General features: G+C 41.3%; 1 protein-coding gene across 2 annotated transcripts in view; it reads left to right on the forward strand.

Annotated features, from left to right (window-relative positions):
• Positions 1 to 770: 770 nt before the first annotated feature.
• LOC119478418 (BTB/POZ domain-containing protein kctd15) overlaps positions 771 to 18,293 on the forward strand; it is a 33,210-nt gene continuing 15,687 nt past the window's right edge. Inside the window, exons 1-3 of one of the 2 annotated variants that reach the window (XM_037753150.1) lie at positions 771 to 2,182; positions 5,170 to 5,345; positions 13,303 to 13,447. In XM_037753150.1, the coding sequence (XP_037609078.1) occupies positions 2,174 to 2,182; positions 5,170 to 5,345; positions 13,303 to 13,447 (330 nt within the window). In that variant the 5' untranslated portion in view covers positions 771 to 2,173. Of the gene's footprint in view, positions 2,183 to 2,234; positions 2,566 to 5,169; positions 5,346 to 13,302; positions 13,448 to 18,293 lie in introns of those variants that run through there. The other variant, XM_037753141.1, reaches the window with a different exon arrangement.

Genomic DNA, 18,293 nt, shown 5'->3' on the forward strand with positions numbered 1-18,293 from the left:
TGTCATAAATCTTTTTCAATGTTGGCTAAACTGTAACAAAAAAAAGATGGGGGATATCTTTAGAGAGGGAAGTTTTACATAAGGATGGTGAATAACTCTAAATTCAGTGTAATGTGGATTTATGTTGAAAAAATATTCATCCTTACTGAGAGCATCCCATAAAATGTCCCATTACGAAGATCAAAATTCATATTTTCAAATCAGTTACACAGACAACGTTAGAACCCCTGGGGAATAGACTCAAAAACTTTCAAACAAATGTGTTATCAAATGTGTAGTACCTTGTTCATGTTTAATATGACACAACATGTGTCTGTAACACAGTTGACAAAATAATGAATCAAATGTTTATTTTCATTAAAATATTTAAAAAGTCATTAGAGCTTAAGCTTGGGAATTTATGAATTTAGCACATTTAGGGGGGAATATTATCTTTTGATGTTTAGATACATTTTCTTTTCTTCTGTACTGATGCATGCATTTCATTGTTTTTATTAGATTGTTTTCCACTGTTTGGTTAGGTTTTTCAGCACATTTTGTGTACTTCTTGTTGTTGTTTTTAACTTTTGTTGTATTTTTAAAATTAGTGAAGATCTTTCTTCCTTTTTTGTTATTGTTTTTTTCTCCTGGGGTTGGGGGGAGGTCCTTTGTATAAGCCTGTAGCTTCTTGACCTTTCCTGACACATTTCTTGTTTTTTTTTTTCATTGACTGGATTTTGTGAAGTTTTATATATGTGCAAATAAATAAATAAATAAATAAAAAACGGTTCCCAAAAAGTGAGATTTTTCTGTGGACCAATAATAAGTTCCTACACTGGTTGGCGCCAAATATCAAGAAAACGACCTATCACTCTTCTCTCTCAGGATGCTGGTACAGAGTAATTACTGGGCTCAATGTTGCATCAATTATTCACAGTTATTTACCCGCAAATAAACAAACATGCAAATAAATAAATAATCGTCTCCTTTGGTGTGAGCACCTGCTTTGACTCTCTCTCGGTGTGCAAAAAAAAAATGTGCGCACCACTTTTGCGCTTCATCACCTGCATTGTGTCTTTCTTTATGTTGAGAAATAACAATAATCTTATTTTCCAAAAAAAAAAAAAAAAAGTCTGCAGGCTGTCTGCTTTCATTTTAGAGTGAAGAGAGAGAGAGAGAAGGGGGGTTGTTCTGGGCAGATATCTCCATCTAAGCCCTGCGCTATAATTGAAATGGCGCATTTGGCTGCAGGCAGGTTGTGAGGGCGCTTTCTGCAGCAGCATGCATGCATGTCCATAGACGTCATTTGATTTTTAATGGCCTGCAGGACAATTTGGCGTTACAACTCCAGACATTAAGGCAAGAGAGAGGAGAGAGGGAGGGAGAGAGAAAAGAGAGAGAGGAGAAAATCACCGCATGAAAGATATTGGTTCAAGGATATCTCTTCATTTTCAACATTATTTTTCCTACTGGGACTTTATCAACAAGTTACTGCGCCTTTTATTGCGCGTTGCACAGAGTGGAGGACTATGGCAGCTCGCCTGGCTTTAAACTTTAGATTCAGGCTGGAGATGGAGATGGAGATGGGATTGTATGCCTACTAGCTGGAAAGTGCCTGGGGAACTATTACATCAGACGGAGTGACAATGATTAAAATCTGCTTTTTGCTGCTCTAAATCTATTGAGCGACAGTTAGTTGCCTGTTATAGGTCTCCTATATCTAAAATCACAACTTCACACCACTAAAGGGAACGGTCTACTTTATAGCCGGGGAAAAAATAGATAAGTTATTATATCTGTGCAGTCATAATTTCGGGAAATAGTGGGGGGGGGGGTATTTTTTCTTTCCTTGAGAAAATTGCCTGTGTGAGAGAGTGGAGTTGAGCTAATTGTAGCCTAATCCCTGCTGCATGGCCCAGAGGCGCTCAGGCTGCCCGGAGCAACAATACTCTTTTTTTCCAGCTCTGCTCTGTTATTTAGAGACGGATTATTGGCTTTTCTTCTTCTTCTTCTCATAACAAACCACAGACAGGGGCAGTTTTCATTTTTAGGCAAAAGAGGAAAAAAAAGAAGAAGCTGGAACACGAAGCAGGATTCCAAATTCCAAATTCCAAATTCCAAATTCCATTTTTTTTACGCGTATCCACAAATAAGAGCACAGAAGAAGAAGAGAGGAAGGAGATCATCTCATCTAATGTACAAGGTAAGAAGGACGCTTCCTGTGCGCTTTGGTTTACAAAGAAGAAGCTTTGGTGAGGACAGGACAGGTCGAAGTCGAAGCCAGCCGTGTGGTGTGATAGATAGATAGAGCCTTTTTAAAGCCACAGAGACTCTTTTAGCAAAGCAGTCCATCCAGACCACACAGCTATATAGTGTGTGTTATAAAAAAGGCAGTTTTGTGTTGGATACGGAGCAAAGACTTGAGTTTTTTTTATACCGTGCGGCAGTATAGCTATATAGGATCGTGCTGGAGCTGGATGCTTGTACCACAAACTCAGGGGGCTATTTGGAGAATATATTTGAAAATTATTACGCGGACAGCAGCTTGGACCGATTTCCTCTGGACTCCCTACAATGTTTGAAACGGTAGGGTTGGAACATTTCATATTACACAATCCAATGTTTTTACGCACAACAGGGCAGGTTTATTATAGTCTGGAGAGTGTAGCCCGAACTGCTGCTAGTATAGAAGAAGAGTAGCACTGGTGGATACTATAAAGAGCTTGTCCTTCTTTTTCTTCACAGTTAACACGTTTTTTTTTTTCATCAAGCTTGTGGGTTGATGGATTACACGTGTCGGGATTATGCTTTTTAATTGTACAGCAGTGAATAAAGACGCCATGTTGAGCATTTGCTAGAATTAAAGGCAGAGCGCACATGCAGGTTTATATATTATGGTGTTCGTGATGGGATGTTGTACCGGATTGTTCCTCGTTCGTGTCCGTCTCGTGGTTATATTTAAATGAATGGTGGGGTATCGGGATTATTTTGATGTGGATGTCAGAGGTGTGAAATTGGCCACGACGCTCGAACAGGGTCATTGGAAGGAGGCAGCAGCTCTGAGGGGGAAAGTTGATGCCTTTAAGGCTGCTGTGATTTCGTGGAGGAATTTATCATCATACATGTATGGTGTGTGTGTGTGTACGTGCGTGTGTTTGAGTGTATGTAGGGGAGATATATATAGAGAGAGAGTGATTAAGATAGTGAGAGAGAAAATGTAGACATGATTGAAATTGTGATTGATTTGGAGAGCAAAGAGATCTATTTATGGGTCTATTTCTTTCCATTTGTCCCCTGTATCCACGTATATTGTAATTTAATTGGTTAATTGATTGGTTAGAGAGAGAGAGGTAGAGACAGAGAGAGAGAGAGAAAGAGGTAGAGAGAGAGACTTTGTCAGTGGGACAGCCCAGTATCCAAAACTTCTTAAGTCTTTCCAAGTTTTTTCCCCCCTTTTTCCTGGGATTTGAAATGTAATCCCGTCCTCCTGTAATCGTATTAAACGAACATGATACTGCTGTAAACCGGGCGACACCCTGAGAAAAAAAAAGGAAGAAAAAGCTCCAGTCTCATTTATTGCCCAGAGGCTCCTCTCTCTCAGAGCCGACGGGCTGATCTGGCCTTTCACAACTTCCTCCAGTTCACCAGTCCTTCTAGAACAGCCCTGTATGTGCAACAACTGACTGATCAATTGTGCTGATTTACTGGAGGGTGCAATGATATTATCTCAATCTAGTTAAACCCCAACTACAGTAGCTGTACTGTGGAGCTCCAAGTATTAAAGTTTGGTTGTAAATTGCGTCAGGAGGTCTGCATTTCAACCAGAGCCTGCAGGGCAACAACAGATGAGTAATGATAACCTTTAGTCAGTGATCGCATCACAATAAATAGTCTAAATAGTTTTAGAGCAGCATATAATCTCAGCCACTCTGTCTGTGCTCCCTTCCTATGATTTACACCGTGACTTTCTAGCAGGCAGGAGTCCCATTAAAATGTGGCCGGTGTGAGGTTACTGTAGGTGGTTTACATGATGCAAGCTGTTGGCCAAACAAATTACGCGCCAGTAAGTTGGACATAAACGCCTCCTCAGTGGAGGAATCTGATGGCTGCATGTCCAAGAAGTGAATTAAAAATATTTTTATCAAACATTTTAGCAGCCAATCAAAGTCAGCTGCTGACCTCGGAGCGCACCAGAGTCTGCTCTCAGGTCAGCTCTCCAAAATGTGCGCCTCCACAACTTATTGAGCTGGCCTGTAGATAGTGTGTTTTTTATTATTATTATATCGTTGAATTATTTCAAACACTATCCTTCTGACACTGAGTCAAACATGGAGTAGAATACTTCATGGTTCGACCTGTTAATGTTGACAGCAGGGTGATGCTCTCCATGCGTTTTTACGCATGTGAAGTTTATTTCTCATGCATGTGCCACATAAGTATCGAATCCTCTTTTGTTTTGAATGCATATTTTTTTTTTTATTATATCATAGAATTATTTCAAACACTATCCCTCTGACACTGAGTCATATATGGAGTAGAATACTTCATGGTTCGAGCTGCTAATGTGGACAGCATGGTGATGCTTTCCATGCGTTTTTACGCATGGGAAGTTTATTTCTCATGCATGTGCCATACAAGTATCAGTTAATCTTCTTTTGTTTTGAATGCATGTGTGTGCCAAGAAGAAGAAAGTTGCCCCCTACCCCTCCTCCCTCCCTCTCCACCGTGTTTTCCCTGCTCTCAGATTGGTGGTTGGTGTGTCTGGGCGCATCACGTCTAACACATAAGGCGACCTTTAATTAGAATATTGCAGCAGCAGTTTGTTTTATTCCCCTGGAGGCTGACACCTAGCATTCCTCCCTCTCTCTTTCTCTCTCTCTGTCTTTCTATCTGTCCATCTCTTTCTCTCTCTCTCTCTCTCTCTCTCTCTGGTTCTCTCTAATAAGCATCCTCCTATCCTAGCCTCCGGTGCTGCATGAAAAGATGCAAACATACTTAATTAGAGCGGTGGCAATAATTTCCAGGCTAAATATGCGACCAGACAGACATGGAAGTGATCTGATACCATTCAGCAGAGAGGATACTATCTGCTCCTCGGTGGTGTAGAAGAGCACTGTGTTGTTGTTAGTGTTTTTTTTTTTTTAGCTTTACCTCTATACTCCCATGGCTTTTCTGTACACTTGCTTTCAGGAGGGAAGAAGCATGTCTCGGCTGTCTCTGACCCGGTCCCCGGTCTCTCCTCTGGCCACTCAGGGGATTCCTCTGCCGGCTCAGCTGACCAAATCCAACGCCCCTGTGCACATCGATGTGGGGGGACACATGTACACCAGCAGCCTGGCCACCCTCACCAAGTACCCAGACTCAAGGTAAGGAGACACCACCCTGCATGCTTTCTCATGGCTGCAGAGTTAGTTTATTCATTTATATTTATCATTATTAAGGGAATATTGGCACATTTGCTTTTTGTTTTAAATGTGACACAATCATGAATTTATGGCATTTGAAGTTTCTTATTCTGACAATCCTTTCCTAATTCTGGAGTTAGTTTATTCATTTATATTTATCATTATTAAGGGGAATATTTGTACATTGAAGAGTGCATCTTGTTGCTTTTGTTTTAAATGTGACACCATCATGAATTTATAGTATTTGAAGTTTTTTATTCTGGCAATCCTTTCCTATAATTAAATCCTGTAATGGAAATTCTGTCAATATTCCAAGATGAGTCCTAATGAACGTTGAAAATAAGGATTTCAAACTGATGAAATGTCTTTGTTGTATTTTATTCTTGCAAGAAGAGGCACTGGTTATATACAGAGTCACACAAAGTCTGCATGCAGAAGAGTGCACTGCAGGAATGTGATTATATTGAAATCTACAACAGGGACTGTGAGAAACGGAGTTGTTTAACACAGATAAGGAGTTGTTTTACTCAGACAGTGTCCCAGTAAAAGTAAACACTCAGTACTTTTTAGTACACAAACAGTAACTTTCCACTGTTGCATTAAGAGACATAATTACATACAATGTAATTTTCCATTATATTTCTCAAGTAGATTTCAATCCGTTTACATCTCTATTTAACAGCTTCATTTTTGCATTTCAGTCATTTAAAGCAATTATTAAATTGTTTGACTGGTGTTTGTCTTAATTAAATCTAATTGGATTTATGCTGTTAACAAGTCATTTGGCTGACTGGCATCAGGACAACTGCACTGCAACTTCCATATAGGCTACTATATACAATAATTGCCCTCAGAAGCTCCCACTTTAATATCTTTGCAAACCATTCCCTTCCCCTTCATTATTTTCTAAACTCTCGTGGCTTTTAAAATGATGAATTTGATTGCTTTTGTTTGTTTTAGTCGTGATTATTTTAATTGTTTAATAAATACCTCCGAGGCTTTTATTTTTATCTCCTTTCACACGGTAGCTGTGTTTGGAGAAATCCAGCTGCTGTCGAGCTGGCAAGGGCTTTCACACGTTTTAATTGTGATTTGAATGGTGGTGAATTTACACACCACACAGACATTTCTGCATGTACTTCCTCTTTTCCCAGTCCTGATTTTTGGCTAGTAGATCAGGGTGATTTTAGAAATCCTTGGAGGAAAACCAATGACGTAAATGTCCGGGTGATTGTCATCAAAGCTGATGTGGAGCAGCTTCAAATCTGATTAAAATTGAGCTCATTGGCTGTTACATATTGATTTTCTTCACTATTTTAGAACCAGCATCAGATCTTCTTTATAGTCATTATTTGTGTTCAAACACAGGGCTTATTTTCAAGATATACGATACATGACTTTCATACAGTATACTAAATATTGTGAGACAACATAATCATTTTTATAATTCTTTAAATAACCTAGAACGTGGCTTATATCGCAGTCAAACTTTGAGATGTCAACACCTAAAAAAGAGCGACTCTATTCACTGAATATTTGGAAAAGAAAGGAACTCCGGCTCTCATCAGGCATCTGGTTCTCTCATAAAGCAAACAGGCCTTTTTTTATTTATTTTTGATGCGCTTCCATTGTAAGACTTAGTCCTGATGATTCAGATTGTGTAATCCACCCTCCCACTTTATTCACGCTTTTAGCTCCATCCACAAAACAAGGTGACGCCACCGGAGGAGGTAGCTTTGAGAGGAAACACACAACACTAATGATTCAATATCTCACTGTATGAATTCATTCCATTTAAAACTATAGGATGTTTTACTTTCCCCTCTAATGCAGCATGTCATTCACTACATTATACAGTATTCAATTCAGCATCAGCTGGCAGAGTCCCATGTGGGCCAAGGTAAACACTCGCCAGGTTGTTAGAAAATCTGCAAAAATTGGATACAGGAAACATAATCCCTTGGTGATAACGTCTTGATATTCATAGACAGGAAACCCCTGACAACTCCCCCTTTTATTCCTGACGTGTAACATGAAAAATAAAGATGAGAGTTTTTGTTATTAAAGCACTGTTGTCGGTGTTATATCGGGTTTATCCAGGGGCCACAAGACAAGAGGTTTATTTTAATCAAATGTGTTAATGTTATTCTGATCCGGATGATTTTGAAGCTGTTGGAGCAAAACAGTGAATATTCATTTGCTTTAAAAGGAGCACATCTCAGGTAGTTGTTAGAAAGCAGCTCTATTTTTCTTTTACATTTTTATTTGTGTTTCTTTATTTTTCGGTGCAGCTTTTCCACGTTACAAAGAAGTTATTCATAGGGGGAGACACACACACAGGGCAGAGTCATGTCAGAGCACCCAAACAGTGTTTTCACAGTGAGAGTAAAGACCGGATACCAGTGTGAGTGTTGGTTGGAGTGCTCTTTCCTCTCTCTCTTTTTCACACATGCTCCTTTGCTCTCTCTCTCTCTGTGTCTCTTTCTGTGTCTTTCTCACTCTGGATCACACACACACACACACACACATGCATACACTCACTGTTTCTCTCTCCCAGCCTCCTCAGTGTACAGTTGGCCTCGGGGCTCCACTTTCCACTGGAGCCAGTGGAAGGAGGGGCCCTTTTGTGTGAATTAGGATAATGGCTGACAGCAGAAAGCAAAACAATTACACTGGCATAGCTGCATACATACGCTGCGTCGTTCGGTCACGTCCGGTCGAGCAGCTAGGGCACAAAAACTGAAACTGTGACGCCTTGAGCGGGGTTAAAGAGTTTAAAGTTGATGATTACTTTTAATAGATTGGCCCCTAAATAATGTAGCATGCCAAGAGAAAGTTAGTCTAGTAACTAATGTGCGGTTATTCATCTTCTTCTGTGCGGGCCATATTAAGGGACAGGGGTCATGAAACATTGATGCACACTCTGTGTAGCTCTCAGAGAGGATGGTCTCCAGCAGTCACTTGAACAGAAGCTGAGGAAATTAAGGGGGAAATGTTCCAGAGTCGAGGAAACTATTTTGAAAGGATCACTGGACATTTTTTTTTTCTTTGAAGACGAGTCTAGATCTGTACTGCTCTTTTAGTGCTCCTCTGTAGCTCGCTGTTTTTCTCAGGCTCGAAGTCACCATAATTAACACAGCAAACAATATCTCATCATTTACACTTCGCATTTGCTGTATTTCCTTTCATTTTTATTCCATTTCATTAGGCCTCAAGTGATTTTTTGCTTTTTTAAAGAGGCTACATGGCACTAACACATCGCCGTGATCTGAAGTAAAATGAGCTGTTTGATAAGACTTTTAGTTTTAATCACTTGACATGAAATAATAATGAGAATTAATTGTTGCTCTTTGCGCAGGAAACAGTCGAGTTATGATGTGGCTCCAAAATAACAGATAAAATGTTTTCACGAGCCGCAGATAAACACCGTGATTATTAGCAACACATATTGTATAAGAGTATGAGAGTCAGTGACAGTTATCAATGTAAGTGCAATCTCAAAACATGCACATCATGGGCAAATATTGAGCAACAGAAATATATTTATTCCCAGAGAAGGATGTAAGAAGATTTCTGTTGCTTTTGCTTTTTTAGTATTGAAATGTAGAAATGTGTAAAGGTATTACAAGTTACATTAAGTCATAATCAGCACATTTAAATATGTATTCCTTGTAGGGCTGTCAATTGATTAAAATATTTAATTGTGATTAATTGCATGATTGTCCATAATTAATTGCTAAATAATCACACATTTTATCTGTTTAAAATGTACCTTAAAGGGAGATTTGTCAAGTATTTAATTCTGTTATCAACATGGGAGTGGGAAAATATGCTTGCTTTATGCAAATGTATGCATATATTTATTATTGGAAATCAATAAACAACACAAAACAATCACAAATAAATTCCAGAAACCCTCACAAGTACTGCATTTAGCATAAAAAATATGCTGAAATCATAACATGGCAAATTCAAGTCCAACAGGCAACAACAGCTGTCAGTGTGTCAGTGTGCTGACTTGACTATGACTTGCCCCAAAACTGAATGTGATTATCATCAATTGAGGTCAGAGGTCAAGTCGTCTCTTGACCTCTGACCTCAATCTAGGAAATTTAGTGTAAGTTTGGAGCTTTATTTAGCCTCCTTCGACAAGCTAGTATACTAACTGGTACCAGTGGATTTCTTAGGTTTTTCTAGTTTCATATGATGCCAGCATCTTCGGGCTTTAAAACTGAGCCCGCTACAACATTAAAAAAAACGCAAGTTGTGTTCATGCGTTAAAGAATTTAGTGGCGTTAAAACAAATTTGCGTAAACGAGTTATTATCATGTTAACTTTGACAGCCCTAATTCCTTGTTTTGATACTTTTGTCACACACCCTTTGGGAGAGCTTTCTGAGAACCGTCACAGTGTCTTTAAGCAGAACTCAGCGAATCAGAGCAAGGCTCAGTAAGCAATCTGGTTTTTAACTTCCCTACTCTCAGAATCTATCGTGGGCAGCCCCTTGATGTCAGGCTGGACACGCTCGCCGTCATCCCTGGGTGTGTTTGTTTCACTTTGCAGGAAGCTGCTGGGTGTCTTGCATTTATTAGGCGTCCATTAGTGTTACAGATAGCATCTGTTCTTGTAGAGTCAGTGGTACCTGCGCTGCCTGCGTCCCCCCTCCCACCTCCTGCAGACATTGTCTCTGGCAGCTCGGAGCCGCTGGCCGGCTGTAGCTCGCTGCGGCGAGGATCCTGCCAGATATTGCCCACCTACTGCCCCGCTGCCTGCCCTCACTTGGCACCGCTGGGGTGGGAGATCTGAGCTGTTCCTGTCCTTGATAACCTCCCACACCCACAACCTCCCTCCCTCTCTCCCTGACTCTTTCTCTCTCTATTTCTATGGAGTTTTTTTCTCCCACTCTCTCCATCTCTCTCTGTCTTCCTCTCGTATTCTGTTTGTTTCTCTGCCTCTTCCTCTTCTGATTTCTTTGTCTAGTTTTCCCCCATCTTCACCTTTCCTTCTCTTCTTTCTGCTTGTCTTATGGCCTGTCTGTTTGTGTATCTTCTCTCTTAATTTCTCTATGTATGCCCCCCCCCCCCCCCCCCCCCCACACCCTTTTCTCTCTCCCTACCTGTTAAAAACACCCCCCTCCTGTCCAATTCAGGGATTTAACTGAAAGGGAAAAGATGAGGAGACCAACAGAGAAAGAGAGAGAGAGAGAGAGAGAGAGAGAGAGAGAGAGTGAAGGGAGTAGAAGAGAGAGGGAAAGAAAAAGAAAAACAGGCAGCATTTTAATTGCTTTTTAAAAAAGTGGAGATGAAAAACAGAGTTAGCCTGGAGGGGTATGGTGAAATTCTAGCTGGAAGAATTGCAAGACCATATGAGAAAGGAACACCTCGGGCGAAACAGGGAGATGAGTATTGGTTTTTTATAAAGCATTTTGCATCGATTTCCAGAGAGAAAGCGAGTAAGGGAGAAGGATGGAGACGGAAGGAGAGAAAGAAAGAGTGAAAGAGAGAAGGGATGGCAGGAGAGGAGAGAGAGGAGGGAGGGAGGGAGAACCATCTTTGCTCTGCTTCTTCACACAGTCAAGTCAAAGAAAAAGAAATTTGACGTGATAGCTTTGGCGCGTTGAGCCGACACATCGGGGTCAGGAGATACCTGATAGAATCGTTAAATACGAGCTCGTACACTTTTACAAAGTAGAGGCTCGTAATTGTAAATTCAGTGAAATGAGTCCAGCCTTGCTGTTTGTTCATTGACATTCCCACCGCGGCTCCCTTCCAGTGTCTTGTAATAGAGTTTGACAATACCAGTTCTCAGGCAGCGCCGGGCATACGTGTGTATTGGTTTGCAAATAGGTTTTGGCGATTTCCATATTGTCATACAACTCTGTCAGCCGACCTAGAAGCTGTTACTGTGATTAAAGAGCCGATTACATCAAAATGATGATAATAAGAGCAACGCAGCGCCCCGCCAAGAGCTGTTTCTCAGAAAGAACGAGGGAAATGTGCAGTGAAACCGTTAAGGAGGTTACGCGCAACAGATTTCTTGTGTAAATCACTATTACGACGTATTTACACTGCAAAGGCACTCCAGGTTTCTGTGCCGTTTCCAAATGACTCACGAAATTAAAGCTAATTTTTGCACTTCAGAGTTACATAAATTTAAGCTTTGGGAACGTAAAACTTTTACAAACACTTGTAGAGACGCTAAACAACTATTTTAAATTATTGAATAGGGGTATTTTAGCATATGGAAATGAACAAATAGATAGAGGAGATGTGCCCAGATGAGATTATTAGAGGGAGCTGCAGGTAAGCGGCAGGAAAACCACACAAAGACAAGGGGGGAAATGAATATCTGTCCAAGGGTATCTCGAGGCACGGCGCCAATGCGGTGTGATGAAAGTTTAAACATAACAGCAATTTCCACTCTTTGCCTTGATGAGCCCCTGTAGCCAACTAGTTCAACTGAGCCCTTAATCTTGCAGTACACTAGTGGAAGGAAGAGGTTAACAGCAACAAGTGTCCTAATATTACACCAAAGTCTCGACAATATTTGGTAAAAGCTGTTTAATTACTGTGTTTTTAATTAATGAATGTGTTTCCTAATAGGAAAACATTATTGATGTAATTTCTGGTAATGTTATTTTCATTATTTCAGCTCTTTTTTTCTCTTTTAGATGTTTTTTTCAATCTTTTCTTTGTCTTTAAATGTGAATCAAATAACTTGTCTAATTCAGCCCAATTTATACAAACGAGAGAAGAACTAGGGATGCACCGATACTGATACTGATATTGGATATTGGACCGATACTGACTCAAATAGCTGGATCGGGTATCGGTGACAATGGGGCCATTCTTTTAAGTCAGTTCTATGTTTATATACTACTGTATATACTGGAATTTTAATTCATGTTTTTGTTGCTGCATTAAAAATGTTTTGACTTGAATTATAATTCTTGTTAATTTGAAGATTTTTTACCAAGTTTCTGGTGTACGATTTATTATTTTAATAATAAATCGACTGATGTTTCCTTACATATAAAAGAACGATCCTAGTCTCTCCCACACAGTGAGGCATACGGCTTATTAATTAAACACTGGTATCGATCGGTACTCGGTATCAGCCGATACCCAAGCTAAAGTATCAGGACCGAAAAAGTTGTGCATCCCTAAGAAGTGAAAATGCAACAGATTTTCTGTGATGACATATGATGTAGGGTCATGTTTCCCTCACAACAAATGCACATTTTTAAAGGCCGATATGTTGACTTGTTGAGTTTAGAATTAGATTATGGATCGCTACAGATTAAATAGGAATTTAAATATAGTTTTAAAGTGGCATTAATCACTTTGTCCTCATGCATTCATGTCATTATATCGACCGGATCATGTAGTGAGATTGTGTTTAATACAAACAGAATACAGAGCGTGTGAAAGATTAATTAAGTCCAGACAGTATGACATACAGTTGGGGTGCAGCTGTCCAAATCCCTCTCACATTCACAACAAAGTCGAGTCAAATATCTTTCCCCAGATGTCCTCCTCACATTAGTATGTGGACCTCCACCATTTCTTACCGCTGTTTCATTTCCACCCCTCTGACAGATGGAATAATAGAGCTGTAATGCCACATTCATGCTATTAATTTCTGTAAGTACAAGCAGCGAGCGTGTGTGTTGTTGTAATCTCTCCGCAGAAGGGACACTTCAAACAAGTCTGGAATGGAGGAACGGTGCCTTAAGCCCCTTGTTTCAACCTGGGATGCTAATGCATTTCAAGCTTAGTGCTAATAAAATTGAAAAATAAATGGAGGGTAATTGTTTCATGCATTTGAAGGGAGCTGGCTGGCTCATTCCATTATGTGTGTGTGTTTGTGTGTGTGCGGCTGCCTGTGTGCGCGTGTGTTTGTGTATTTCAATTTTCAGAATCAGTCGTCTGTTCAATGGCACCGAGCCCATCGTGTTGGACAGCTTGAAGCAGCACTACTTCATAGATCGGGACGGCGAGATATTCCGCTACATTCTCAGTTTCCTCAGGACCAGCAAATTGCTCCTTCCAGATGACTTCAAGGTATATATCCGCACCACCACATACTGTATTGTTTGTACTTGTCTGCACCATCAGTTTGAACAAAACACAACAACATGGAAAAAGAAGCTTGAGTGTAAATCCATCTGCCCAGACACGTAGTCGTATAGTGTGAAATTCCACATTTTTATTATACAAGATACTAAAGTGTGAATATGTTAATATGAATCTATTAATTTTTATCGCCCTCTCAGAGGGTTGCATATTTTCAAAATAAGACCTGATACCACAACAGAGCTTCCTCCCCTTCAACACATTAATTACCTGTAATCTAAGCATAAGCAGTAATTAGGGGGGAAAAAAAGAGATATGGAACAGACTCAGTTGGAGTTTACAGTTGGTGGAGAGGTAAAATGCTAACTGGCTAACTGGAGCATGGCCCGGCGATGTGTGTGCCAAAGCCCTGAGCTGTTGTTTTTCACTCAGAGTGCTTTCTATAGAGGTGAGCCCAGGTGAAATAGCCTGTACGCCCCTCTGTTTCCCCCGCGCTCTGATGACCGGCTCCCACTCAGACAGGAAGTCTCGCTGACAGTCAAGGACTCGCTTCTGGGAGAGCGGTGGCCTGTTGGTTGCAGTTTAATACATGCTAGTATACGCTCTGCGCCAATGTAGACCACACACACTTTAATCTTTGTGGGCCATTGAATCTGCTTCGGCCTGTATTAGACTACCGGGGCTGCACGGACCTGGCTCCTTCCTTCCTTCTTTATAGCGTCTGCATGGAAGAACTCTATTTGAAGAGTATATAATGCATATGCAGTATATTATGCCCGTTATCGTACATTATTAAATGATCCAAAGCACATGGCAACAAACCAAGTTCTGTCCGGCTTGGTATCAAATAATGCTTTACACCCTCTAAGGTGTGCTGTACTGCAAAAGGCAGGCGCTTTCAAAAAATACTTGGCAGGTGATTGGATGAACCTTTTCTGAAGCCAGTCGGGAGAAGAGCGAAAACATCTTTTCCATCGAGAAAAGCCTTCAGTACCGTTCTTTGCTCTTCTGTCAATGAAGAAATACTCTCCAGTTCTGATATAACTGATGCTATTGCACTTACGCTAACTGTTCTGCCCTCATCAGAGTCCCCTTCCTTAACTAGACAGACGGATGACTCCGTCAACACACTGTAGTCAATGAATGATGGATTTATTGCGCACCAGCGTTTAGTATTGACAGTATGAGAATGGAGTAAAACTGAAATGAAGGCAACAAAGAGTAAGATAAGCCTCATTAATATACATTTCCATCATGCCTATTATATGCCTCATAAGCCTATGTAATATATCTGGCTATAGTTTGCAGAAAGCCATTAACAGGACAGGTGGTGAACAATGAATAGTCCATAACACATAAAAACATGGTCTAACCTAGCCATCCACACAAAATATAAACATTGCTGTAAATATGGGCATCTTATAAAAGCAGTACTTACAGACAATGCTTCTAAAAGTTATTCCAAAGAAGATGGATGAAGATGCTCTGACTAGACAGTTCCACAATGTGCTTTCTACTCAGGAGTGCAAGGAAAACAGAGATGGCCACCAGGGTTCAAAGGACAAGCAATAAAGCCTGTAGTAAAAAGAATCAGCTCCACCTAGTGGCTGCAAAATGAACTGAAAGTTTCTTTTTCTCAGGCCGGAACACTAATAACCTCTTCAGTGTTGTTTAGAACGAACAGTCGCCTCTCTGTGTCGCGTCACACCCACCTAAGCCACGCCCGTAGCTGCCAGTAGCTCCTCGCAGGACGCTGATTGGTCCGAACCACTGTGGTTTGGACACAAACACATTAGGTTTACTTGAAGCCTGACATGGGGTCGTGTTTTGAAGGTAACCCACAAGTTGCGAAAACGTGCAAAACTTCTCGTAAGACTTGCTGCCTGACAGCCTATCCTAATCTTAACTATTTGAGGTTGATTCCTAATATTAACCATGTCACGAGAGTTTCGGAACTTGTGCGTTACCTTCTAGACATGACCCTGACAAGTTGCAAAACTCTCACTAGATGTGTGATGGTTACGGTTACGATAAATTGTAGGGCAGCGAGTCTCGTGAGAGTTGTCGCAACTAGTGGAATAGACTACCTTTTAGACTCGACCATTGATTTTTGCGTGATTTCATGATCGCACGATTCTCGTGTGAATCCAGTCAATTGGTCATTGGTGAGACAAATATACACGTTTTGTATATTTCATATGAGCTGTGTTGATCATTAAGTTTCTGTTTCTGTCCCCGAGTCAGATGGTAATATTTTTAATGCTAGCAGCTGTTAAAGTGACATGTATGAAGATGACGTGTTGCTTATTTATCCGACATGGAGCAACATTACTTGAAGTTGTGTTTCTGATCGCTTCTGTCAAACATAAGTCCAATATTTGCCCTCCTTCTTGCTCTGGTTTGGTCTCCACCACTTCATGAGAAAAAACATCTGACACTTTAGCAGCTAAATGCTCAGCTATATTCTCCCGCCAGTCGTTAACGTTGTCTGTCTGCCGTTTGGTTCTGGGCTGGTAGCGTTCAGGTGGTTTATCAGTACTTTTTTACTGAAAGAAATCGCCTTCTGCTGCTGAAAATGAGGTTGATGACAGCCGAGAGAGTAAACCAAAACAGTAAAGTTGCGTCCGTAAAACAGCCAGTTAATCCATTGTTGATATGAAAATACTGATTAGTGCAGCTTTAAACCAAACTGGTTGCATTACAAGCAAGTTAGTCTCACTCTACAACCATATGTGGCTTTGTCAGAATGATTATATATTCTGCCCACAGCTCCTTTCTGTTCAAGGTTTTTATTCAGTGATACTGTTTCCTAGGTGCATTCTACTCTTCACTTCTACTCCACCTTAACTCGCGTGACCTTTCTACCGGGCTGGCGCTTGTTCATCATTCTCTACAAGGGAACAAGGCGAGGCCGAGCCGTTCAGAGCCAGGGGCGAACTCTTCAGGCCTCACGGAGAGTCTGAACGAGAGCCAAACCTCAGACAACAGAACATGGCATGAAAGCAGCGCATATTTTCAGCAAATGACGGCCTGACTCAGTGCCGATTAGTTTTCTCCCTTTCTTATTCATGCTTTTCCCTCCCTCGCTGTGAAGTCTTGACAGTCCAATCAGGCGCCTCGGTTGAAGAGAATGCATTGGACTTCATTGTTTCAACTCATTATGATCCCCTCGCATAAGCCCGCGTTGATCTGCATACCTTTCAATTTGCGTGACGCCGGGGAAGGAGAAAAAAAAATGCAAATAGTGCGAGGCGGAATTGAGCATGTCCTTATCTGAACACAATCAGGCTTGCCGTCGCCCGAGGGCCGGGTCTGTTCTGCTGCTGGCAGCCACGGCGCTGTGTGTTTTGCTAAATCAATGTGAAAGTCTGAGCAGAATAGGAAAAGAACATTTTCAGCCTACATCAGTGGAACAAAATATTCACTATTAATACCCTCCCTCGTCTCATTATTCAAACTACAATTAATCACAAGAGTGTAAGCAATGCTCAGTCATATTGAGGGCATGGCTTTAAACCGTTAAGAGTTACTCAGGCTTTTGTATTGCACTTTAAATCAATTGTTTCTTTAGGTATTAAAATGCTAAAAAATAACAGGTAAGAGCTCATGTTTTCATTTTTTTTGCGGGCGCTGTATATTAGATGAGAATCGGATGGATTTTTCATGGGTTGCCTGTTTAATCAACAACCTGTGAACCTCTACTTGTGTGGCTTTTTTTGTCCAGAACATACGTCTTTATCAGCCCTCCGACTCCCTCATAGTGACACTTTCCATCATTTTCTTCCTCTCCTTCTCTTTCTCTGTCTCTCCCTCCCTCCGTCCTTCCCCGAGATGTTGCCTTGCCGGTGGGCGATCAGGTCGGATCATTATTTTGAAGCTCAAACGGGCTGTCTGGACACAGGATTGGGGGATGAATTGCCACGTAGAGCTGGCAGCGTGTAGCAGCAGCGGCTCCAGCAGATCAGGACGGAGCTGTTGGCCCCGTCTCCCTCTCATCCTCACCTCGGCGCTTAGGATTACTCTGTTGTTTTCTGCGCTGCTCAGGATGACTAAAGTGCCTCGCAGACAGACCCCTGTTAAAAACATATCCATCCATGGCTTCAGACCTGTGAAGGATGAGGAGCTACACTTTGATACAGAGAGCCGCCTGAAGGGGAGCGTCTCAGTATGAGTTTTGTCAGCTGCAGCAAGAAGGCCAGGAGAGAGAAAAAAGACAGGGAGAAAGGGAGAGAGAAAAAGGGGAAAAAAGGGACCCCCTCATCCCCCCCATCCCTCCTCCTCCCCTCTTTCGCATTCTGAAATCTTAAATATTAGACCGTCAGCTTAAGATGTGTTGCATCAACGCTCGTCCAGATGGAGTTGTACATGGGTGTCGTTCACACGCCTCAGATGAAGGCACAGTTTATGTGATGGGGTAAACCAGTGAGGGAGAATGTTCAAGGCTAAAGAGTCTGACAGAAGCAGCGGGGTTAATGAATATGCTGTTTGCTGCCACGCTCTGTTTCTATACCCAGCAGTGGTGAGAAGGGAAGGAGGAAAAAACTCTTTTTAGATCAGGGCTCCCCGGCACCCAACACCCACAGCCACCAACGACGCACACTATATGAAACATATGTTGTTTCCACAGTACAAATACACAGTGCTTCACTGTTCAAGGGCGTTTAGACTTTGCACCATCATGAGCAACCTCTATCTGTATCTATTAAACAGGGGCGATTCTAGGATCCAACCTTTAGGGGGGACTCAGCCCCTAATGAGAATGTGACGTGTACAGTCAAGGACGTAGGTTTCGTTCCAACATTGGGGCGGGGAAAGGGGGTCACATATTTAGCGG

Source organism: Sebastes umbrosus, chromosome 2 (assembly GCF_015220745.1).
Source record: "Sebastes umbrosus isolate fSebUmb1 chromosome 2, fSebUmb1.pri, whole genome shotgun sequence".
Taxonomy (NCBI): Eukaryota; Metazoa; Chordata; class Actinopteri; order Perciformes; family Sebastidae; genus Sebastes; species Sebastes umbrosus.